At 34.8% G+C, this 25741-nt stretch overlaps 1 protein-coding gene across 25 annotated transcripts in view; it reads left to right on the top strand.

The window, feature by feature from the left end:
* Positions 1-25741, top strand: part of PAM (peptidylglycine alpha-amidating monooxygenase) — a 282567-nt gene that overhangs the window by 220485 nt on the left and 36341 nt on the right. For 16 of the 25 annotated variants that reach the window (XM_032625224.1, XM_032625221.1, XM_032625217.1 and 13 more), the window contains 4 exons: positions 246-349; positions 6288-6472; positions 7547-7612; positions 19864-20184. In XM_032625224.1, coding sequence (XP_032481115.1) covers positions 246-349; positions 6288-6472; positions 7547-7612; positions 19864-20184 — 676 coding nt within the window. The remainder of the gene's footprint in view (positions 1-245; positions 350-6287; positions 6473-7546; positions 7613-19863; positions 20185-25741) is intronic. The other 9 variants (XM_032625238.1, XM_032625233.1, XM_032625231.1 and 6 more) reach the window with 1 other exon arrangement.

Here is a 25741-nt window from a genome sequence, read left to right as displayed (position 1 = left end):
CCCTTGTGAGTTTCTCTAGGATCTAAACATCTCTAAATCTACTTTTACTGTATATCTAAGTTGTGTATAACCTCTTTTCCAACTTGATGGTTTCCTTATCAGTTCTCTTAATATTTCTAAGCAGGGTGGTGAAGTGTGTGTTCATCCTCTCTACCCAGGGTGCCCCAAGCCTCACGTTATTAAGGCATGTGGTTCTGGGTTTTATTGAGAATTTTAATGAATCATTGTATTTGTCTTCTTTGCAGGCTTTCTACCCTGTAGAACACCCAGTAGATGTTAGTTTTGGTGACATACTGGCTGCAAGATGTGTATTCACTGGTGAAGGAAGGACAGAAGCCACACACATTGGGTATGATTTCACAAATTCCACTATTTAAAATGATTTTCATTAGGACAAGGCATGAGTATAGGTGACAGTTATCTTTGTGAATGAATGGCAGGCACATTTTTCTCTATTATGAACAATTACAACAAACTATAGCATTTTATGATTTTAGAACTGATTGATTTAGATAAACTCCAGAACATGTGCTTACTTTTTCATGCTTCCTTTCTTCCTGCTTATTCAAGACCTTCAGGATCACACCTCTACATATTATAGTTGCCACAAGAGTGTGTATTACTTCCTGTACATCTTAATAAAGAAAAATATAATGATTATAATTTTTTTTTCTCAAGTGTCCTTTTGCCCTGTGTTCAACTTTAGGTGATTATATAGGTTTTGCATGTAGTGGTGGCCCTTAATTATTCAGAACCATTGATTTTTTTCTACCTGTTAAAACTTTTGTGTATTCATTGTTTTCCAGATAAGAAACCAAATGAGAATAATACTATGCAGTACCTTTTCCATAAGAGAATGTTGAATTTTAAAATAATTTTCAAAATACTGAGCTGCTTTGAAATAAGTATACTTTATAACACCAAGTAAATTTTTCAAAACACTATGAATTGTTTCAAAAAAGGTTTGCCTAAATTAAAAATGAAAGATAAAGTCTCTTATCATTTCTTTCTGTTAGAAAAGAACCAAGGAGCCTCCCTTCCATATTAAACTAGGTTATAAAATATTTATGATGCCACCTAGAAGATGGAGCTTTAAACCATTTATCTTTTGATCAAAGAGAAGTTACAGAGAATAGGCGTCTGAAAATATGCATTAGATGCACAGAAGATGATTCTTACGATGACAACACTAGCTATTGGTTGTCAGGGGAAACAGAAAAGGTACTGATGCAGGTAAAAGAAAAAAAAAGCATTTGAGATGGTGGAATAGGACTTTTTTATGTCAGTCTAAAAGGGTTTTGTATTAATAAGCATCACTTTTAAGGCTAAAGATAAAACATATAGAAAAAAGTCATCAAGTTATATTAAATAAGAAGTTTTTAACAGCTTTGCTTTTGGATGACTCTGATAAATTTGGGAAGGAGACTTGAGTAAAGCAATAAAATTATTGAGTTACATAAAATGGTAACAAAAGGACTGACAAAGTAGACATAATTAGATTTGAAAAGTCTAATAATTCACTTATTAACAATCTTTAAATACATGAAGTGTAGAGCGTCTGGAACTTAACTTAAACGCCATTGGTTATTTTATTAACCTTTGAAATAGATAAACAAAGGATTAAAAAAAACCCTTTCAACACATTCTTTGTACTAGCTTACAAGTTTAAGTGTGGAATAAGTAGAATAGTTTTGCTTAGAGGTTCCTGTACAGTTTTGGAGGGCTTGTAACTTTGGCCAGATTCTATCCTTTGAGTATCCTCTGTGAGGCAGTTATCAGCCATAGAAATTAATGACTTGTTATAGTACCAGGATGAGAGGCCAAAGTGATCTCTAGGGGCCTCTTTCGGTTTCATGAGTCCAGAATAATTGTAGTTTTTTTTAAAATGTGCATTTTGCTTTAAAATAATACCCTAAAATGACTATACCAATCTATCTTTTTGTAACTCTCATGTGGACTAAAGAAAATGCCACTTTGTAAATGAAATAGAAAGAAATTACAGGAAATTAACTTATTGGGTGAATCCATATTCTGAATATTTAATTTAAACTAAGGAAGCAGAAAATTTTGAATAAACTTAAATATGAATTAAATCATCATAATAATGCAAAGCATTCTTATAGCACTTAATATGCTTTTTAGTAATAACAATAATGCATCTGTTTTGTAAAGTAAAAGGTACCACCTCCATAGGGTACTATAGAATCACAATTGAGAATGTAACCAGTATAAAGAGAAAACTAGTATTTTTATGATGTCTTTTAAATTAAATGATACTCTGTAAATCTCCTCTCTCTCTTCTCTGTTCCCATCTAACCCCCAACCCACATACACAAACATGTACTCCCACTGGCACAGGTTTGAGCCCTGAGCATGAAGCTGACTTAAATACAAGTCTCACTTACCCAAAGGTCATATGGAGCCAGCAGATGCCCCCTTCAAGCACTGGAAGAAAAATGGGCTTCAAATTTTTTACCTTCTTGTTCTGCAGCCACCTGGAAACTAGGTTTTAATGGAAAATTGTACCATCAGTGGCCTACTAGGAAGATTTTCACTTGAGTGATTCTTCTACCCAATCCTAGCTTAACTCTGTATTAAGCTAGAAATTTTAGGACTGGAGAAAACTTAGCTTAAGTAGAGCAGTCATAGTTAACTAATGAAAAGCCATTAAAAAACTAGGGACAGATTTTTCCATACGAGGGATTCATCTCAAAATATAACCATTAAAAAACAGGTGAATTTAAGACAAATTATGTTAATAAATTTACTTAATGGTAACATTTTAAATCCAGATATATTATGTTTCTTTTTAAATAGTAAATATGAATAATATATCTTAGGCAAAGTTGCACTAATGTATATATTGACAATATAGTACTAATTAACCTACCAAGAAGCAATATTTTCTACCTGACTGCATTACATATTTTATATTAAATATGATGCTCCTCTAAATTCATTTCAGATGTTTAGTCAAGTTTAAACAACAAACAAAGAATTTAATTGAGTCAGCCAAATAAGCTAATTAAGTCAGCTAATTTGCCTAAAAGTGTATATGCTAAAATTTTAAATTAATTCTTGAGAATTGGTAGATAATATTTACCAGTTTGGTCAGTTTGTTGGTGATATTTTTCATTTGGGACCAGTTATTTCATATACATATGAGCAGGTCTAATATATATTTGTAGTTACCAAGCACAACAGTTTAATCGGCATTTAAAGTGTATTATATGCAAATAAAGTTATATGATCAATAGCCTCTTAATGTACGAGTTTTAAAGTACCATGAAACCTCTTAAGAAACAATTCCAAGCTTTGTAAAATAACTTCTTTAAAGTTTTCATATTTCTTTCCAAAATTAGTCTTTCGCTGTCATTGGTTATTTTCAAGTCTAGCACCTGTTCATATTTCTTTCCAAAATTAGTCTTTTATTGTCATTGGTTATTTTCAAGTGTAGCATCTGTTGAGTGTAAGGGGCAGGGGCTAGGGATGAGGGAATCACCAGAGTGGAGTATCACTGTCTGAAACATAGTCATGGTGTTCCATAATATTTGGGTTTTTATAAATGATACATTTCACAATATTTGATACTTTCTTAAATGTCAATTACATATCTTTATAATATGAAATGATATATTTTTATAAAAACCCTGACAGATAGATAGATAAAAGAAAGATAGATAAACAGATAGACCTCAATATTTTTCAGAAATGCTGTAAATTGAGTTTGTAATATTGACCTGACTCAGCAGTATGGTGTATTAGGGGTAACAGGTTATGCTGTAATACGTTATAAACATCTGTTAAGATAGATTGTTTCTTCTTCCTCATTCAACATGTATTTATTGAGCATGTACTATTTTCAGGCTCACCAGACTTTGTCAGATTTAAAGCTATCCTATATAAAAGAAGTAGTTCTCACTTAAGCACCTTATTATGCATGAAGAGGAAAGAAATACACCACTGTAATTTGGGGATATAGGTGATGCCAGCCGTCATCATTTAGGGAATCACATTGGCATTAGGGAGTGTTGAAAGGACCATTCAGCAGAGCCAGCGCAGAAGTCTGAACACAGTGTCCCTCCATACTTTCTCATGTTAACAAGCATTAGATTGACAGAGTTGCATTGCATATGTTGTTCTCTATGGAGAAGAAGGGTAGATGTATCACAGTTCTCCCTTAGGAACATAGAAAGCAGTTTGGTTTAAAGTCAGATATTTTTTGGGTGAAAGAAAGATGAATGTGGAATAAAACAGGCACACTGTGTTGCTGATGCTAACAATGATTTGAATCCTACCATGTTTAGGATATGATAGTTTCTGTGTCAGATAGGAACTCAGAGTTACTTTGACTACAAGTTCAATTATAGATGGAAAGGAATAAAGTATGACTCTTTTCTTTTTCTTCAGCTGTTTAATGAAATTTTCTTTGTGATTGCGAAGATTCTTAAATTGTTTAATCAGCTCAATATTGTATCATAGAGTTAATACCTTAAATGAGCTATATTAGTGAGCCGATTAGGCTGTTTCACAAAATCACATGTGTTTAGAGATGAACATGGGCATGACATTCCCAAACAAAAAATATAGAAGGATCTATCCATTGGTTAATTGCAAGTTTCATTTATTACCATACAAATTTATTCAGTTTTTTTCCTTTCATTAATTTGGGAAGGTTTCATTTTGCTTTCCCTCTCTGCACAATGATTCAAGGTTTTCTAAGCCAGGGCCACATCTTAAATTACTTTTCCCTCATTTCACTCTCTTGATCTATACCTTTTTCCTCATTTTGAATGAGGGGAGAGTGGATAATATGGTGGGAGCTCTGGCTTATTACTTTGGCAACCAGCCATTCCTTTTATAGCACATAATTTTCTGACCAACTCCAAAGCTGCTAAAATGTAATTCTTAGCAATGGCATTTTGACACATGAAGATGTGTGTAGTGAACAGGTGTTTGCTTGGGTTTGCACTTCACTCTTTGCTTTTATTTCATGGGAAAGGCAATTACACTGGAAGGTATCAGATTCAGAGAGTGAGAAGACAAATTATTTTCAAAAGCACAAACGGAGCTTCCCATAACAGGGGCTCATTCCTGTGGTCTCTCGGGCTCTACATTTTCAGAGCTTAGAGGAACCACATCCCTGTTTGGAAAAGATTTTTCTTTTTTTTCCTTCCCTTGCTGATGTCATTACTGTTGCTATGGAGAGGAAATAAGTGCCGCATGACATTGCTGGAAAAATCAACACTGATGTATTTCTGTATGGCAAATAATCCATTTCAGAGCTTGTTTTTTTATTAGTAGAGGCTGGCTAAAAATTGTCAGAACTAACACCAAAAAGGAAATGTTGCTTTGCCCAAACCACGCTGGTATATAAAAGGTGGTTTATGTGAAGGTGTACGTAGTAACCCATGTGAATTGAGGAAGAAGAAAACATGTTCTATAAACTATTAGGCATGATTTATATTATTCGGAACTTTTTCTTGGAAATGACCACCCCACTGTTTTAAAATCGATCTTTAACGTTGAGTTATTCAGTTGTACGGCACTACCCCATTCAGGTCTGAGCCCTTAGAAGACATTAGGCCTGGTTTCATTTTGTATCATTCCTCAGGCGTTCTTTTCTTCCCTGCTATAGAAGTCAAGGTGCCAAGTCAGATACCAGAGATAACGTTTGTGATGCCTTAGTATCAACATATGATTCTTGATTCATCTCACCCTGAGGAACAGGCAGTTACCAAAACCAAGATCCCTGACTCTAAGGGTTAAATGGAAAAAGCCACTTTCATATAAACTTGTAATTAATATATGGTGTTTCTGTTGAACTGTTCTGAATTTTGTTATTAAGTTAATAATTAAGATTTTCCATAAGAAAAATACTTTACTCAATCTATGAGTTTTAACAAATAGAAGAAGGACTAAAGAATAAAAGGATTTAGAAGAGGAAAGAAAGCATCTCATTGCAACTGAAATGCCATTACCGTCAGTAGTATTTGGTGATGTCCATGGAGTGACTGCAAAAGAATACTCCATTATTAAGTGGAAATATGCCTTTGACAGTGTGCTTTTGATGTTGAAAACTGTGATGGGTTTTAATGAAAGCTATAAAATAAATGTACAATATTTCCATCTTTGAATCCATTGTTGGAAGATTTACCGGTTGCATTTTTCTTGCATTAAGAATGTGTTTTATGTGAATGACTGATTTGTCATGTCTGTGGGTTTTTTTGTTTGTTTGGTTGGGGTTTTTTTGGGTTTTTTTTTTTGTTTTTTTGTTTTGCCTGCAGTGGCACATCTAGTGATGAAATGTGCAACTTATACATTATGTATTACATGGAAGCCAAGCATGCAGTTTCTTTCATGACCTGTACACAGAATATCGCTCCGGATTTGTTCAGAACCATACCACCAGAGGCCAACATTCCAATTCCTGTGAAGTCTGATATGGTTATGATGCATGGACATCACAAAGGTAAAATTGGTGTTTAATTTAAATCAACGTATGATTTTGTATTTTATATTTTCTTATGTCTCACTTGACTATATGATTAATGTTTAAAATCATCCTCCTTCTGTCAAACAGTCGCATATGTACACATAATCTGATTCCCTCTTTTCCCTCTTTATCCTCTGTCTCCCCTCCTGACATTCCCCCATCAAAACAGTTAAAGTGAAAACTCTCAACTAGTGATGAAACAGATTAATTTGAGACCAATTCCATAAATGTAGATCTTTCTTCATTTAATTTGTGTTTCTAGTTTCCTCGTTTCATTCTTCCCATAACCAGTAATGAATGATTCAGTTTATGAATTTATACACCATGTTCTACAGAGTGCTACAGTTTGCCAATGAAAATGGTTATCATCTCCGACCATACCCTAAATTATCTGTTGAATGAGTCTTCAAGCAAAGAACAGTCCTTGATTTATGAGGCATTACTAGCCTTAGTCTTTTTGGTCTCATTCTCTAAATTGTTCTTTAATTTACTGTTCCTCTGCAAAATGGTCATATTGATTGTCACTTCTTTAGTTTAAAATTGCAAAACCCACATACTGTTTTATTGGAGGAAGTATGCTGAGACTTTACTGAGTATTACAAGTTCAGTCTTAATGCCAGAACTTCTTATTTCTTTCTATAGGAAATTTTATAAAAGAAATTAACATAGCAATCAAGTCATTTATAAAAATCGTAATATATTTATAAAATGTACCTTAAAATGTTCTGAAAATACCCTAAAAATATTACTAGATTCAACTTTTAAAAAATACAAGCAGTTTTATTAATGCATCTTTAAAATTCTGCATCATTTATATATTACTGAAAGGGTAGCTGATCCGGTTATTAAGTCAGAGTCTGGTACTTTGTAGTTATGCTAGAGTTTTTTGTGAATTAGAGCATTTCTACCATATCAATTCATAATACTACTGTTTTTATGAAATACAAGACCCTGAAAATATTTTTATGTTGATAGCATATTTCCAATAAACTATTTAAAGTATGTAATATATACTGCAAATTTATGCTCAGCTCTTTTGATCCTTTACAGAAACAGTGAATAAAGATAAGACTTCTATACTACAGCAGCCAAAACGAGAAGAAGTGTTAGAACAGGGTATGTATGCTAACTTCTGTAACTAGGCCTATAAAAGTATTCCTTATCCAAATAGGCAACCAAATTTTAAAGTTATTGAGGTATTTTAGGTCTTTCTTTATCAGCCTAATACCCTACATATTGCTGATTTTATATAATACATAATTCATGAGAAAATGGTCAAATGTTGCACTTTGGCTTTGAAAATAAAAGTATTAATGTAATTTAGTCCCACTAGATTTTTCTGTCTTTGTTTTACCTTATTTAATGTTGTAACTTTTATATATAGTGCAAGTAAGTGCAGATATAATCATTAGAAACAATCAGTGGGATGCTTTTGAAACCTTATGACCTTTAACATTTAAATTCTTGTATGTTTTGTATGGTGTGTTCATAACTATATCTGAGGTTCAAGAAAAAAGAAATTAAGAATTAAACATATCTTGCCTCTCTTTTAAGTCATTCTTCTCTGCCTTCAGTTAAGGTAGGCGGGATTATCATCTCATGCATTTGTAGTTTTGTGTTAAGTTGCCATCTGATGAGTTAGGAAAGCTTCATTCTTCCTCTGTTCTATTTATTTAAAGTGGTAATATTTGATGTTGTAGGTCATATACTGTATGTGCTGGCACTGAAAATTTATTCTCCTGAATCTTGCTTTCTTGCCAGTTAAATTGGAACATAGTACTTTGTGTTAGGTGTTGAAGTATGTTATCAAGTCGTTTTTGGCCTAGATGTAATATATTTAAAAGCATTAGTTTAATGTTAATGCAAACATGCTTCTATTGACAACATAAAGTGTATAGGAAATAGATAGGATTTTTCTATTAGCAACTTACAGAAATTTGTGACTCTTTGGGTATTGTAAACCACTGTAGGAATTATTCAAAATGTGTTCTGTTAAGTCTAGGTCAAAGATAGTACTCTTGCACTAATAGTATTTGCAAAATTAAAAACTCAGACTTTTTAAAGGAAAAAAATGCATTCTGAAAGGAGAATAGGGTAAACTGTAATATAAAAGTTTTGAAATTATATAGAATATGTTCCATAACATCTCATTCTAACAAAGTGGCCTAAAAATAAACTTAGCTTGAAGTTGTTTCTATTTTTGTATTAAGTCAAAAAAAGGGAGATGATTTTATAGTGAATAATTTATGCTAAGTGGTTCCTACTGAACTATTGAGTATGAATTAAAATAGCTAAATTTGTCAATCCTGTGTATATAATTTGTAAGGAAGTCAATAATTGTAGCCTAAATATAGTAGCTTTAAGTGTTTACTATAACTGTCCAGAAATTTAATCAGACTTAAAATGAATTATTTTGACATTGCACACACTGTTTGAACTGTATGTCTTTGGAATAATTGGAGTCATCTTAGAACACATTTCCAAATACCAACATATGTGGTACAGTGTGGAATGAGATCACCATTTAGTAGGTGCAGCTTGTAAAATTTTTCTGTGGAAACTGAGGCTGGACTTTTTTCCTTTTGAAGTTACATGAGTTGATCAAGAAAGACATTGAAACCCCTGAAAGATTAGAAACACTGAGGTTTTATTAGCAGAGGAACCTTAAATATTAGATTTAATCTGTTCTTTTCAAACCATAGGATTTTAGATGGTGTCATGTATGCCTAAAAACCAAATCCTTTAATACACTTTCATATACTGCCATTCATTTACCCTTTTATGTTTGATAGCATATACATATAGTATTAAGAAGCTTAAATATACCCTTATATGTTTATTGATATATTGGGCTATATACCCAGTATAGTCTTAATGGTTTCAGAGAAGAATTCTGTGGATACATAAATTATTTTCCTGTAGTTACCATTTTATTCTACTTATGAATAAAAATGCTGTAAAGTGATTTAACTTGGGAAGAAAAAAACAGTAGTCTGACTCAGTTTTCATACTGCAGAAAATAGGCTGTGGCATTCATATGTTGAAATTGGTAGGTCCATCAGAATGTCACCTCCTAGATTATGTGAAGACAAATACCTCACCAAAAGCTATTTCAATGGCCATTGTAGCCTCTCTATTATTCCATTAGTCTTTGGGGATCACCAGCCTGGAATTTAAAGAGAAATATAGAAATATTCCAAATGCATATTTGTACACATAGTTTATTTGACTTGCTAGTTAGATCAATCTATCTCCTTGCAATACACAGGGCAAATCTACTCATTACTGAGAGAGTATCCCATTCTTCTCAGAGATGTTTGTTTGCACAAAATGTCTATTTGTATTCATTCCCTGGGGTGTTAAATTGACCAAGTAGATGATAGGAGGGCTCTAATTATTCAAATAAATTACACCATGTAGGCTGATTTTTAAAGAAATCCCTCAGACTTAACCCTTTGCCTTATTTTGGTATTCTGGCAAAAACAAGTTATGTTCAAGTACTCCTCCTGGTTGTATTGACTCTTTCAATATTTTAAATATCCGATACATAAAAGCCCTGAATTATTTCAGTTGTGCTAGCCATAAACTAACAGACAACATCTATGTTGGTCACACAGGATATAAAACTCCCATTGGAAATAGAACAGTTGAGGGGCAGGGAAGAAAAGACCCAAAACATAAGAGGACATGTAACCAAAGGCAAGTCACCCATCAGTGACTAAATAATAGAGAAAGTTCTACCTGGATAATACAAACAATATTGTTTTTTTTGCTTCCTGTCTTAATACATTGGCAAAGGAGATAGGAAGATAAAGGTCATGATATGTCATAAATGCTGTGTTGGAAAGAAGGGATGACCTTTACTGAGGTAGTAAAGAAAAAAAGAGAGAGAGAGAAAGACTCATATGCCATAGGCTGCAAAAAAGAAATGTAGCAGTGCCACAAATGGACGGGAAGTAGTAGGTACCTCCAACATGGAGAGAAAAAAAAAACCAAAGCAAACTAATAATCTATTTAACACAGGTTTATCTAATACTCTATTTCCGCAGGAGAAGTATGTGTTTTATTTCTTTTGAAATTCTTATCACTAAAATTGCTAGCTATTAATTTTCACCAGAATATTAACCTTGACCAGAAGTTAACTAGTTTGAAAGAGCCATCTGAGTTTTGTGTGAATCCATGTAGAATTGCCCACCCTGTGCTTACTCACAAGCGCACTAACCTGCTGCAGCATCCTCGTCTGCCTTTGCTGCCTCTTGAACAAAATTTGGCCGAAGGCAAATGTATCTCAGACTCTATCTCAAAAAGTATAATTATGGAGACACCAGAGGAACCTCATTATACGGACATCTTTACCTATCAGGTTGTCCTGGATCATGCAACAGTGGAAAACACTTTTTTTTAATAAATTTATTTAATTTATTTATTTTTGGCTACATTAGGTCTTTGTTGCTGCGTGCGGGCTTTCTCTAGTTGTGGCGAAGGGGGGCTACTCTTCGTTGCGGTGCGCGGGCTTCTCATTGCAGTGGCTTCTCTTGTTGCAGAGCATGGACTCTAGGTGCATGGGCTTCAGTAGTTGTGGCTCGCGGGCTCAGTAGTTGTGGCTTATGGGTTCTAGAGTGCAGGCTCTGTAGTTGTGGCTTGCAGGCTCAGTAGTTGTGGTGCACGGGCTTAGTTGCCCCATGACGTGTGGGATCTTCCCAGACCAGGGCTCGAGCCCATGTCCCCTGCATTGGCAGGCGGATTCTTAACCACTGTGCCACCAGGGAAGCCCAACAGTGGAAAACATTTTAATGAGGCTTTAATTAAATCTGCAGAGATTTTTTTAAAATAATGCTTATTAGAATTTTTTAATCATATTCATTATAGAATATATGGAAGTTATAGAAAAGTATTAAGAAGTAAACAAAAATCATCCATAATCCCCAGAAATATGGGTGTATATGTATACCCTGTGTGAAATATATATTTTACATATATATGTATATTATTTTAAAAATATTTAGATCATAATATATACACATTTTTGTATCTTCTTTTTAAAATACCATATCTTGAATATTTCCTCCAACTATAAAAATTATTGGCGTGCAGGATTTTTAATGACTGCATAATATGTGTATATTCCTGCCCATAGTGCTTTGAAAATAGCCTATTTGTCTACAGGTGAGCTTAGGTGAATGAGTTGATTATGCCTGCTTCTATGCAGAAAAGCACTAATGGCTATTCAAAACAAATGGAAATGTCACCAAGCTTTGAAAACGTTGTAAGTAAAGAACTCCCTGTGTATGTAATAAGTACAATAAGCTAAACAATAAAACCCAACTAGACAGTGATTCTGGGTGGAGGAAATGAATCCTAGGAGACTATACAGAATGAGAAAGATGTGGAGATTTTTCACACACAAATGTATCCTTTACTTATATGTTCTGGTTGGCACTTTTAGGAAACTAAGGCATGTTTTTTTTCTCTTTATTTCTTATGCATTATGATTTTTTTATATATGTTCACTATACTAAAGGTACAACCTGAACGTTCTATCAACATTGTTTAGGCAAGGAATGTGGGCTGAAACTAAAAGGCATGCCAGCTTCAAGCACGAATCTATACAACGACATTTAGGAGTTCTGAATTTGGGTGTTTCTCTCCTTTAAAATTCAGAGTATAGATCTACTGTTGAAACTTACGTCAGTTGTATTGGGAAGATTTTATGTCTTAAAAAAACTCAAGGCAGGGACTTCCCTTGTGGCCAGTGGTTGGGAATCTGCCTGCCAGAGCAGGGGACATGGGTTTGAGCCCTGGTCCTGGAGGATCCCACATGCCGCGGAGCAGCTAAGCCCGAGCGCCACAACTACTGAGCCTGCGCTCTAGAGCCTGCAAGCCGCAACTGCTGAAGCCCACACGCCTGGAGCCGGTGCTCCACAACAGGAGAGGCCACCGCAGTGAGAGGCCCGCGCACCACGGCGAACAGTAGCCCCCGCTTGCCGCAACTGGAAAGGGCCCGCGTGCAGCAACGAGAACCCAACACAACCAAAAATAAATTAATTGATTAATTTTTTAACAAAAAAAACCTCAAGGCAGAATTGAAAGTCAAATCTGCAATACCAGTATGTCCTTGTTATTGTACGTTATTCTCTGGACAGCATTTCTTTTGCTGCAGATAGGACCTTTAGCATGTTTTATTCAGTTTGCTCCAAACTCTTCTCACTGTAGTCTTCATGCCCTCATATAATCAGTCTTTATACTCAAAGGTCAGCATGAGCTACTATATTCCCAAAGCAGGAGGAATATAACAAAAATACAATTTGTAGAGGGAAAACACTCCATGGCCCCAGATAGTTAAAGGTCTTCAGACACCTTCTGTGAAACAATAATTTCACAATGGTTTTATGCTAACAAAAATGAATTACCATTGGCATGTTTTATCAAATAAGCAGAATCAAGGGAACAACGTTGCAACTTAACACAACAGTAGTCTACTGTAAAAGCTTATCAAAGTAACAGTTGATAAACCATTTATGAGAAGAGCGAAACACAGGCTGGGCTTAGTAGTTAAAATTTATATTCCTTTGTTGTTCAAAATAGGACACTCCCTTCATCCCCTAATAAATTCCAAATGATTTTATTAGCATCTTCTTAGCTTATTCCAAGCATTCTCAATACCACTTTGCTGTTTTAAAGAAGATACAAGTCTTGTTTGTATTTCCATTCAGTTATGATTTATGAGCAGCTCACAAGTCTTTATTTATTGAACTCATCTATCAAACACAACTCTAAATATCCCCCAAGGCTCTGGAAAGCTGAGTGGATGCTCTTTTGAATTGGTTTCCTAATAACAGAATAGGCAGATATGAATGATCATTTATCGCATGGTTGGCCTTTCTGATATAGATCAGTGTGTATGGCAGTTGCAAAAGTCATCATCTCCTAACTTCTCCTTTTTCACATTTGTCTCATTTTCTTAAAAAAAGAAAAGAGTTAAAAGGCCCATTTCTGATTGTTTCACAATCAGATGAGTCCTATAGGAGGAAAAAGTAATAAAGTATGATCGTTAAGCCGGTCATCATGATCATGTGTTTTATTTCCCCAAGGCTAGTAGGATAAATGTTGTGGGTTAGTAATAAGTAAACAGTCGGTAAGCCAAATCAACTTTAACCAGAAGGCGAAGTGTCAGCTATGACTGACTCATAAACTAAAATACGAAAATCTAAAAAGAAATGCTTTTATCTTTTCATTGGTCGTATCCCCCTTATTAATCAGTTGTTGTTGCATGATTGTGATCTCATTAGCTTGGTTACTTGGCGTATTTTGTCAGTGGTTAAACTGCTAATGAATATCCTATTTACTCTCCATGTACCATAGAAATCACAGAGCAATAAGCAGTAACAAAAGCTGTTTGTTTTAGGTAATGAAGTACTAGTGATTTGTGTGGGAAATGGCGGTTTATATTCTGAAAGATTACCAAGAGGCTCTTGATCACTTTAAACATAAAAATGCCTGCCACAATTAAGATTTTACGCTGTCTAAAAGTAGGGGTACTTATTTTTTAATCCAATAATCTTAAAGCATTTTATTCAAAGAAAAAAACATGGGGCACTTTTTCAAGGTATGTTTCCATCTTGTTTAGTTTGATCTTACCATATTCCTGAAAGTAAACCAGAGAAACTTCCATGCTGGTGGGAGGGAATACTGAGTGATCCCAACTAAATAGAAAAATGTACATTGAGCCATGAAATAGCTAACAAGCACACAGCTAACAAACTTGGAGTTTAGTTGGTAGTGTTTTAGATTCTCTTGTGTTAGGCTGTGTTCCTTTTCCTGACACATTAGCTGCTACTTCACTAGTGTTTCCCAAATACCAAACCCACTTGGCCAAATAACTTAAAGACCTAGAGCGTTTCTGCATTTCTTAAGATAAGAATCAAAGTTTGAAGTGAGGAAAAGAAAGAAATGGAACTCATTGCAGCCTAAAATCATCAAGGAAAAATTTTTATCTTTACTAATGCAGAAGCCATTTATAACACAGTATTCATTCCAGAATCATATATTGAGTATCTGCTATAATAGGAACAGCACTAATCACTGGAAATATGACAATATATAAGAAATGAGAGGGGGTTATTTTTATGTAAAATCACATTTATACCTTGCCATTTGTCCCTTCTCAGATAATTTTAATGTATGAAAAAAGTTTTTTTAGACCATCTTAGAGAATTTTATCATACATGTAAGGTATATTGCCAGTGGTAAGTGAAAACTATTAAAGAGAATAGAAAATAGAAAACTTTTCTACTTTTTCAAGCCTAAAAGAAACCAGTCATTATTCTTTAGGCCAGTTTTTTGCATATACATTGTATATGTATGTATTGATTAATTTATTAGAGTCTTATAATAAAAAGAAGACAAGCCAGGATAGGACAAAAAAAAAGAAAGTTGTTCAGTTAAATCATAAGCCTGGCACCTGAGCTCAGTAGACTGTTACTTTAAAAAGAAAAAAAAATTAATATACTAAGATTGACAGGTCTGAGGTGAATTCATAGGAAAGAGATACAGCCAGTACAGAGGAGATAAGGGAAGCTGGATCCAGTATAGTGATACTTAGAAGGTGGATCCCTCGGTCAGGCTGTCTCCTTCAAATCCATGTGCAACATGCTACCAGCTGTGCGCCTTAGTACTGTGCCATTAGATTCCTCATCTAAAATGAGAACAGTAAGTATTCCACGGAAGTTAAATGTGTTCTGTCGTATAAAGCACTCAGTAAAGTGACTTGGTCATGCTGAGCTCTCAAAAAGTACTAGCTGATATTACTATTATTGTCATTTGTAGTTTATAAAGTACTTCTTTATATGTTATCTCTGTCGAGAATAAGTAGGGTAATTATACCTCCCAGTTTTTCCAGGATTGTACCAGTTTATGCCTAGTATAAATATTAACAACACCCCTTTCCTTTCTCAAATGTGTCCCAGTTTGGTAATTAAATTATATGGTCTGCTTAGCAGCAGGACCCAGAATAGAATTAGAGAATACTACCCCGAAACACATAGGTTAACTGAGCTGAGGAAAAGGGGTCATAACTGGGAAGTATCTAGGGGACGCAGGTTACCCTCAATCACAAGTCAGTTGCACAAAGGTCGAGCAGCTTTAATACCATTCCAGACAGACTTTTCCATCGAAGGCAGGGGTGAGGGTCTGTTCTGAAGACGAAGGGGTAGTCTTTCAGCACGACAATTATGGGGTGATAAGAATCTCAGGTGAGTACTGGTGGGAGGGAGGGAAAAGGTGATGTTGACAAATCGGCATCTATGAATCAAATGACTTTGTGATTCACTGGTGAGAGAAAAATGAATCTAGTTTTCTGGATTGATGGTCCCAAAACATGGTTTCATCGCTGAGAGAGATACTATAAAAAAAAATAAAGTATGGGGAGAAGATTAAGAGCCCAGGTTTAGACACGTTGAGTTCAAAATCCCACTGAAATAGACATTCAATCCAAGTGGAAATTTCCAGCTGGCAGTTTTATATACCACTAGGTTCTAGGACATCTCCAGATTTTGGAGTCACTTGTCTGAGTGTAGCAGCTTAAGCTTTGTGAGTGGCTGAGATCACTTAGTAGGAAGAAGCCTTAGCCAGGCCCAATAAAAGTATGCCAGGGATAGACCTCAGAAAACAGGAACATTCCATATGTTGGGCAGAATAAGAGGAATCCAAGATGACAGGTGAAGATCTGGAAAGAACAATATTGTAAGGAGAGAGGTTCTGAAGGAACTATAAAAGTGCTACATGCCACCAGTAGGTCAGGATGAAGAGTCTATTGGCTTTGGCAACTAGGAGCTCTTGAGCAACTCGTGCAGAAGCCATACAGGAGTGAAGTAGGGAGTGGAAGCAAATGCCTTCAATTTAGGAAGAAAGAGAATATGAGGAAGGATGAAGCAGCACATAACCCTGCACTGTCCAGTATGGTAGATACTAACCACATGTGGCTATTTAACTTTGAATACAAATGAATTAAAAGTAAGTAAACTTAAAAGTTAAGTTTCTCAGTCTTACTGGCCACATTACAAATACTCAATAGTCCCATGTGTCTAGGTGCTATCATATTGGCAGCACAGGTATAGACTATTTCCATTATCATAGAAAGCTCTTGTAGATGGTGCTGGAACTTGTTAAAGAAAGAGGGAAAATGAAAAAGCTTGAAAGACATACTGTGTCAGAGGAGGGTCTCTTCTCGCCTCCATGATAAGCCCAAAGTGAGTGTGTTTATAGCCTGAGTCAAATCTTTGGCAGAGTAATTGTATTAGAAAAGGAAATAAAAAGGAGATGGGAAAGGCTTTAGAAGGCTCAGGGAGGGCTGGCATCCAGAACACTGGGGTAGGGATAGTTCTTTCTCCAAAAATAGACTGATAAAAAAAAAAGAGAGAGAGAGAAAGTGCAGAAGTGCAGGTACAACCTTCTTTGGCAAAATCAGGAAGCAAATCACAAAGGTGGATGTAATGACTTGTTGAGAAAATAAAGGGCTATAAACTTAAAGGTGGCTTTTTTCCATTATGAAAATCCCAATACGAAACAGAAACTGATTTTTTTAAATTTTAGGTAAACAATAGATTGAATCAGATGCATGTTGCAACTAGAGTTTATATCTTTGTTGTTAGTAATTATAATAGCTATAATTTAGTGATATCTACTTTATGAAATACACTGGACTGGGCATTTTACATTAACTATCTTCTTTAAATCCACAAAACAATTTTTAAGGGTAGTTGTCATTATCTATTTTAAAAGGTTAAGTAACTTGCTTAAAGGCAGAGAATAGCTATTAAGTGTCAGGGGTTGGATCCGAACACTAGTGTGAAATGCAGACCAGACATTGGGTAATAACAATACAAGGAAAGAGCAGAGTGCTGTAGGTGCACATAGCAGCAATTGTCAAGGCAGCCTTCTTGGATGTGAGTGACGCCTAAGTAGCATCTGAAGGTTGAGGAACTAGTTGATTACTAGGGAGAGAATGTTCCAGGAAGAAGAAACAACATCTTCTTAGAGTTGACATTCAAGGAAGTAAAAGTCCAATATGGCTATAATATAAACTGAAAAGAAAAAGAGAATATTGAGAAATGAAACTGGGGTAGAGACCACCCAACTTCCTCTGTTTATATTCTATTCCATCCATTGTACTCAAGGTTAGGTAGATTTCCTCAATCAGGATCTTAATATGACTAAGAAAGACGGTTAACGTTTTGGGATTTCATATATTCCATACACCAGAAGAGAAAAAAAAAGAAACCTTTCTGGTTTGTGTATAAGAATGTAAGAGATAGTCATCTAGTGGGCTCCTGCATGTAACCTCTAGAAGTGAGATGCTGCTCTGAAGCTATGTTCTCACAAGGCCAGTGCATTTGTGTGAAGCCAAGCCTCTTACGTTGCTAAATTTTTGTTTTCCTAACCCAGTGATCATTGTAAATGATCATTTCAAAGGAACCGAGTACTCTGTATTTGGTATTGTATCACAGCTTTTAGATTTTTACTGACAAACCTCAATAACTATGCATAGTTCTAAGCCTGTGTTCTTCCATCAACATTAGCCTAATGTCATGGATTCAAGTTTTAAAATTGTGTTCTTTTTCTGTTCCTGAAGTCATCTTGTTTTCATCTTCTATATAAAATGCACAACAGCATATTAAGCTATTTATATTTAGTGTGTGGGGTAGGAGAATTACATAGTAATGGGTTAATTTCTCTTCTGTAAGGCAGAATGCCACTGTGGCCTACCAGAATTGGTTGCATTGTAATTTGCTTTGTTCATTTTACTGATATTGGCCCTAATACTTGGTAATTATTTTCTGATTGAAGATCTCACCTAGGATAAGCTGCTTTCATGGGCAAGAATTGAAAACCTACTTTGAATCATTAAACCAAGATTATTTATAAACATGACAGGATCTCAGCATCATTTTGGAAAGACTTCATATCCCCTTGCACCAATATTTTAATAACATATTCTTTAGTGGAAGGTATCCTGGCTAAACCAGTTATTATTTTTATTTCCTAATGGTCATAAAAAAGGTTTTATAAATGTTATCTGATCATGCTATAAATGTAATTAAAACTTAAGCAAAAGGACTCCACAATCATAAGTTTCATTAGCAGCACTTAGTATAGAGTGAGAAAAGGAAGAACTGTGGGTTTCCTTTGGGTTTGGTTTAGAATAGCAGAATTATGATTCCATAGAGAATATACATGTTTCCCATTCACACAGTTGATGTGAATGGATTTGAAGCCATAGATGTAACTGATGAGGATTAAAATGCTTCATGAGCCTTCCATAGTCATATTTTGTATCTGTTGTAATATTTTATAAATAGTTTGTTTTCATGGAATTATATTATCATGTCCAAGTTTACTTCTTAGTACAGGAAGACATGAAATACATTTCAGTGATGTATCATTCCAATGATACTAGTTTGTTAAAATCTCTTTTGCTTGAAACTGTTTTAAAAATATTCTTTTCTCACAAAATTATTTTTCTGGAATTTATTTGTTTCTTATTTAAAATAAACAACTGGAGCTACTTACAGTAACACAGTTAACAAAATAATAAAACTGGTTTTCCAGTTGCCAAGTGGATGTTAGATTTTTTTGTGTTTTATAGCACCTGCTCAAAAATATACATTTAATTTTTTTTTTTTTTTTTTTTTTTGCTTTACGCGGGCCTTTCCCTGTTGTGGCCTCTCCCGTTGCGGAGCACAGGCTCCGGACGCACAGGCTCAGCGGCCCTGGCTCCCGGGCCCAGCTGCTCCGCGGCATGTGGGATCTTCCCGGACCGGGGCACAAACCCGCGTCCCCTGCACTGGCAGGTGGACTCTCAACCACTGTGCCACCAGGGAAGCCCTACGTTTACTTTTTTGTGGATTATACTTTAATAGGCTTTTAGAAGACAACTTCAAAGGGTTTGCCTGTGTAGATAACTGTTTTCTGTTGTAGCTGTTGATAATATTTTATTTTAGAAAGCTGATGAACTCTGACTTGCAAATCAATCCAAACTAACCTTGTGAAAACCATTTATTAAAACATGCCCTGCAGTCACATACGCATTATTTTGTTTCTACTCTTATGCTAATAGAGGTTATTTAGTGTCGTTGGCTCCTGAGATAACAGAAGGAAATGGGTAGTTTGTAAAATGAAATGTGAAGCATATTATTTTTTCATTGTTCTGGAAAATCATCTTTTTCTCCCCATGCTTGAACATCTGAGAGCAACCTTCCCTCTCACTTATTATGAGGAATCAGGAGGTGATATTATTTAAGGCACAAAATTTTGTAAATTTTGCAATCTTATCAACTCTCCACCCCTTATCTCTTCTTTTTTTTTCACAGGTGATTTCTATTCACTACTTTCCAAGCTGCTAGGAGAAAGGGAAGATGTTGTTCATGTTCATAAATATAATCCTACAGAAAAGGCAGAATCAGAGTCAGACCTGGTAGCTGAGATTGCAAACGTAGTCCAAAAGAAGGATCTTGGTCAGTCTGATGCCAGAGAGAGTGCAGAACACGAGAGGGACAATGCTCTTCTTGTCAGAGACAGAATTCACAAATTCCACAGACTAGCATCTACTTTGAGGCCAGCAGAGAGCAGAGTTTTGTCATTACAGCAGCCGCTACCCGGTGAAGGCACCTGGGAACCAGAACACACAGGAGGTGCGTTTAGGGCTTCTTTTAAAGAATAAAATGTGAAATGCTACAATCCACATAAGCAAAATCTGAAGGGAATAAAAATAAATGGGTGAGAAAGCTCATCAATGAAAAGGATTTATCATTAGAAAAAACATGACTCAGATTTGGGTTGTCAGATATCACCTTTGTTTGAGGAGTTTTTCTTTTTGTTTTGGTCCAGTACTATCAATACGTAAATTCAATTTCTGTTCAGTTGATGAGCCAGAATTACTAAGACCCAAAAGCTTTGGATCATATTGGGGAGGGTGGCATATGAAATTCAGGGTAACAGATTCTTACAAAATCAACATTCTCCATTTAGTTCAATGGGAATACACTGAAAATTCAAACCTGATATGTAAAGTCCCAGTGTATGAAATGCTTATACACTACCTTCTTTTAAGGTAATTGAAGTCCTCTCAGAGGAATCTTACACTTCCAACATTCTCATCCAATTGACTTGTAAAATGTAACCATTTTTATGACCTTGATTTCTTAAGTTCCATTATCAATTACTATCTTAATTGGAAAGTTGAGTAGTTATATCTGAAGGGACCTCCAGCAAGTCAGTAACTATCAGATTTATCTTTACTTCTAACCAGGATTGGCTTCTGTAATTAGAGGACAATACATTATTCCCTTCAGGTTTCTGTACCAGCAAGCTATGGATGCCTCATCTTTGTCTTTAATTGTGTTGTGGCTTCTGTGATATTGATTGTGTTTCATGTTACTTGCTAATGTGGAAAGCCAGATAATACAGCATGTGGAGATAATCCCCAAAAAAGTAACGGATATGCATGCATGGCAGCTGTCCATGCGTGGGCTGGAATGGCACAGGCTGCCAGCTTGATGTTTTCAAATACAGCTTTGCAGGAAGCCATAAATTATTCAACACCCAACTGATTTTTATTTATAATTGAAAAAAATTAGGATGCAGTGCCTTTTGCTAACACAGGAGTTTCAAGCATTGTCCGTTAGGACTGGCCTAATAGTCTCTATGAGATGTTAAATGGAACCCAGATTTTTACCTCTTCCTATTTAAACAGGGTCAGCCCTGCTCTAACTCCTTCTAAATTTACCTAATAAAACTGTGTTTCTCAAGAGGTGGTCCCTGGACCCTCTTGCATCAGAATCACCTAGGGTGATTATGAAAAATCTAGACTCCTGAATCCTACTGAAGACCAACTGAATTGACATCTCTGAGTATGATGTCTAGAAATCTGCAGTTTATCATGCCCCTATCCGTTTCATAGAAAGACTGGAGTGTCTGTCTGAACGTCTATATTAAGGACAGCAAATTGTAACCCGAACAACACAAATATAAAAGGGAAAGGGGCCTCTTTGGTGAGAATACAATTCTATTCAAGCATGAAGTGTTAGAGTTGCATCCTGCTTTATTCCATGACTTGTCTTTTTTTTTATTGAAGTATTTATTTTTTATTGAAGTAACATTGGTTTATAACATTATATGTGTTTCATATGTACAACAGTATATTTTTATTTCTGTATACCCTACAGTGTGCTCACCACCAAAAATTTAGTTTCTAGTTATCTATGACTTGCCTTTATTACTCTTTGATGTGAAATAATATCATGGTCATTTATAGGCATCATAAATGTCAATGTAAAAATCACAGTTTGACTTAAGGAATTGTATTCCTAAAACCTACTTAGTTTTTCTAAGAAAGAAATGCTTAAAATACTCAAAATACACTTACTGGCCAAATCTCCTTATACCTTCCAAGGTAGTCAGAATGGCAGTGACCAGGAAAAAAGTGTTTCTCCAGGATCTGGTTCAGAAAGTTTCCTTTCATTTTAAGTATGTGGGTGAATGTCACTGAAATAAATAAAGCAATGAGTTACAGAAACAGAGCACAAATTCTAGTTACAGGAAGAAGATGTGCATATTTCCTTTCTGAAATGACTTATTTTAGTGTTACTTCACTGCTCTGATTCAAGATTTTTTTAAAATTAAATGCAAAATAACAAAACTCATATTTAGGTAAGCTATTTCTAAAAGTCTTTTCAATTTTCTTTCACTGTTTACCATAACACTATCTAATATCTAACTTTAATTAAAGAAAAGCACTTAATAAGTGCTATATGTTAACAATAATTATGGTTATAATTGTTACCATTAATGTCAAGTTGGACTAAGATTTCAAAAATTTAAACACCAAAGTAGTTGGTGTTTTATTAATTATTTTAATTATTTATTAAATATTAATTATTTTAGCTTAAGTAGCATCCATGAGAGAATTTTCTTGCAATGTGTAGGAAAGCTGCAAAAATTGGCATTCTGAGTTGATAAATTGAGAAAATGACTTGGCAGTGTTCTACCATAATGGGAGTTTGCGGCTCTTCAAATCGCTGATCACTTACATTGATCTGCCTTGATGTTTTCCTGTAATATATGATGTACAGTGTGAAAATATGCAACCTGGTAAATTGAGAGGCAAATGCACTCCTTTTTACACTTAACAGTTTGGTTTCTACCATTAGTTTGACATCTATATTGAGACAGCATTAACAGAGTAGAAAGGAAATCATAGTCTTTATTCTAGTTGCCTTCTGGAAACTAGATTCATTGAAAAATAAATTTAAAACTGCAGACAGCTATTCTCTTGCTGCAGATCTGATTGGACTACTATTTGCTAGCATATGGAAGCCTGATTCAACATTTGTTACACACCCTTGGACATCAGAAAATACATCTGCATTTGTGTGATGCTTCCCATCAGCTAAGAGAATGCACAGAATCCTTAAATATTGTTATGATACATTTACATTTTACTTAATTTCTATGGACAACTTTTTCTTGACTCAGAGTCCATTACTTTTAACATATTTCAGTCATATGCTGACCCCTAGGTTCAAGTCTTATAGAATTCCCAGGGTAAAATAAAGCATTCAGTAGGCTGAATTTTCATCTTTGGAAGAGAGGAGAATAGTGAAAACAAACCCACACATAGCCCTTACTATGAGCCAGGCTAAGTGTTTTAGATGCATTAACTCATTTAATTATCATAATAACCCTATTTATAAACCCATTTATAGAGGAAGAAACTGAGGCATAGAAAGGTCATGCCATGGATCCAAAGTGCCACAGCTCAATAAACCAACATTCAAAGCCAGGCAGGTTTGCTCCAAGTCTTGGTTTTTAATCACTTTATTACTCTGCCTCTCACAATAAAATAAAATAATAGATAGATAAGATAGATACGCTGTTTTTTTCCAATGATCCCATCATCTTATCTACAACTGTAATAACTCTAGGTGTAGATTGCCTTTGGTCATACTTTCTCAATCAATATCCAAACAATTTGACTAAGGTGAGGATTCGCAGTTAAATTTTTAAAAGAAAAGGAACTCTGCTAATACTTCTGAGCCCCTAGTTATGTCTTAATTCTCTTCCTCACTTCACTCCCACTAAATAAGACCTTATAATTATTCCTGTTTTCTTTCTCACTTGAGTATAAATATTTCTCCTATAGTTTCAGTTAATTATAGTTATTGTTGGCACTTCTGATGAATAACAATCCCTGACCAAAATAAGGCATCTTTTCCTCACTAAATGAGAATTTGCAAGTATAGAAAGAGCAACCACTTTATTTTGTTCTTGTTGTTGAAATCTTCTACTGATTTCACTGGGGTCTTTTCCTTAAGATTAAATATGAAGAGCCTTGTTATGGTGAAGTTAAGTCATAGTCCTAGGTTTGAAATTATGTTTTTTCTCAACTTTGTCTGTTAGTCCTTATGTACACAGATAAATGAATATGCCCTGTTAAATGTTATTAATAATTTCATATGAAAGCAGCATTGATTACTAACATTAATCTTTCCTGGAAAGGTGTAATTCATTAATCCTCTTAGTGATTTATTGATACAATTTTAATAGTAATGTTTAATTTTTTTTTGAAAGTAGTAACTTTTTTTCTAAATATATGGTAGAATATGAGGCTGCACAATTACCTTTATTTATAATGAATACAAAGATTCTTCTGAAATAATCCTATCGTTTGACATGTGAATTTAGAGTAGCTGACACTTGGAGTTGGCTTGCCCAAGGTCACATGTAAGAAATTTGTATTTAATTTTCAAATTAAAACTGTAAATCTACAACATTAGTCATACACTGAATTACTTCTTCGATAAAAACTAAGAGGAATCTGAACTCAAATTTTTAACTTTTCCATGATTGAAAATGTTAAGTTTAAGTTAGAACCCAAATATATTTTGTCATACAATTTTTAATAAGGATTTGAAATATTTGTAATTGAGGATTAGGAAATAATCACCCTTGCTATTGATGACTGAAGTCTTGCCCAAGCCTGTATTTCCTTTTTTATGAATAGAGAAAATGACCTGGGATGAGCCAGTCCTGTTCTAGCATTCTGTGATTCTCTTATAAAGATGGGCAGGGATTGGGAAAACATCAGTATTTATTCCATATCCATACAGCACTAGTCCTCAATGACTGCTTTGTTCTTGATCATTTAATCTTAAAGAGAACAGCCTTTAACTGCCTAATAATGAAAAAGATGACACTGGAAGCAAAAACATCAATTAACTGAGGTAGTGTTCACAGAAGAGGACGTGAACTCAGTTTTCCTTTAACTATTTTAGAATTTGTAATTAACACAGAGACCTAGGTTTTGAGGTCCTGAAAGTTTTGAGGTCTTGGCTGGGTAATCTTAATAAATGTACAATGATATTTTTAAATGAAATTCAAAATAATTTAATATAATTTCTCTGAATGTTCTTTGCATTGTTCTTTGCATTGACAAAAAGAGCAAAGTTTCTTACAGTGTTAACCCTCTTATATATTTCCTCACATATCACCTTTGCTGTTTTGAAAATTTACCAAAAGTATATAAATATGTTCTAGATATTTACACTGCTTTTTCTTCTTGAAAATTCCCAACCAAAAGGGATTCTTATAAGTGACAAAATAGGTAAACAACCCATTAGGCAGTGCTTTTTGAGTGCTTACCAATCTAAGATCAATGATAATTAGGGTTATTCACAGCCAGATTAAGGTTCTTTATACAGTATATCCAATATTTTATGAAATCCCCATTTGAAGCCAGAATAGTGTATTTACTGATATTTGGGACATTGCATATTTCTATCAGAATTAATATCTCTGCATTGCATATTTCTATCAGAATTAATATCTCTGAATCTTCATGAGCACCTCGCTTCCAGTACCTGTTGGTGGACCACTGAATAGAAAAGTTCCAGGAAACCTGACATTTGTTTATTGTCTTTAATGAAAATAATTAGCCAATTAGCTTTTTTTTTTAGTCTCTTCACGGTAGCTTCAGCACAATACTAGGGGTAAAAAGAGGTAGTACAAGTGAACTAAAAGATTATAAGGGTGTTTAAATGCTAGTTGACAACATAAGCAAGTAGAGACTGGAGCATAGAGTTCAATTTAGTGCATTTTTTTTGGCCATTACAGTGGGCCAGGCCCTGTGCAAGACTTAGTGACAAAACAGTGAATAAGACATGATCCTTGCCCTCACAAAATTCCATCTAG

The sequence above is a fragment of the Phocoena sinus genome, chromosome 3, assembly GCF_008692025.1.
Source record: "Phocoena sinus isolate mPhoSin1 chromosome 3, mPhoSin1.pri, whole genome shotgun sequence".
In the NCBI taxonomy this organism is placed as follows: Eukaryota; Metazoa; Chordata; class Mammalia; order Artiodactyla; family Phocoenidae; genus Phocoena; species Phocoena sinus.
Note: the sequence above shows the minus strand (reverse complement) of the source record. Positions and strands in the feature narration are given on the sequence as shown.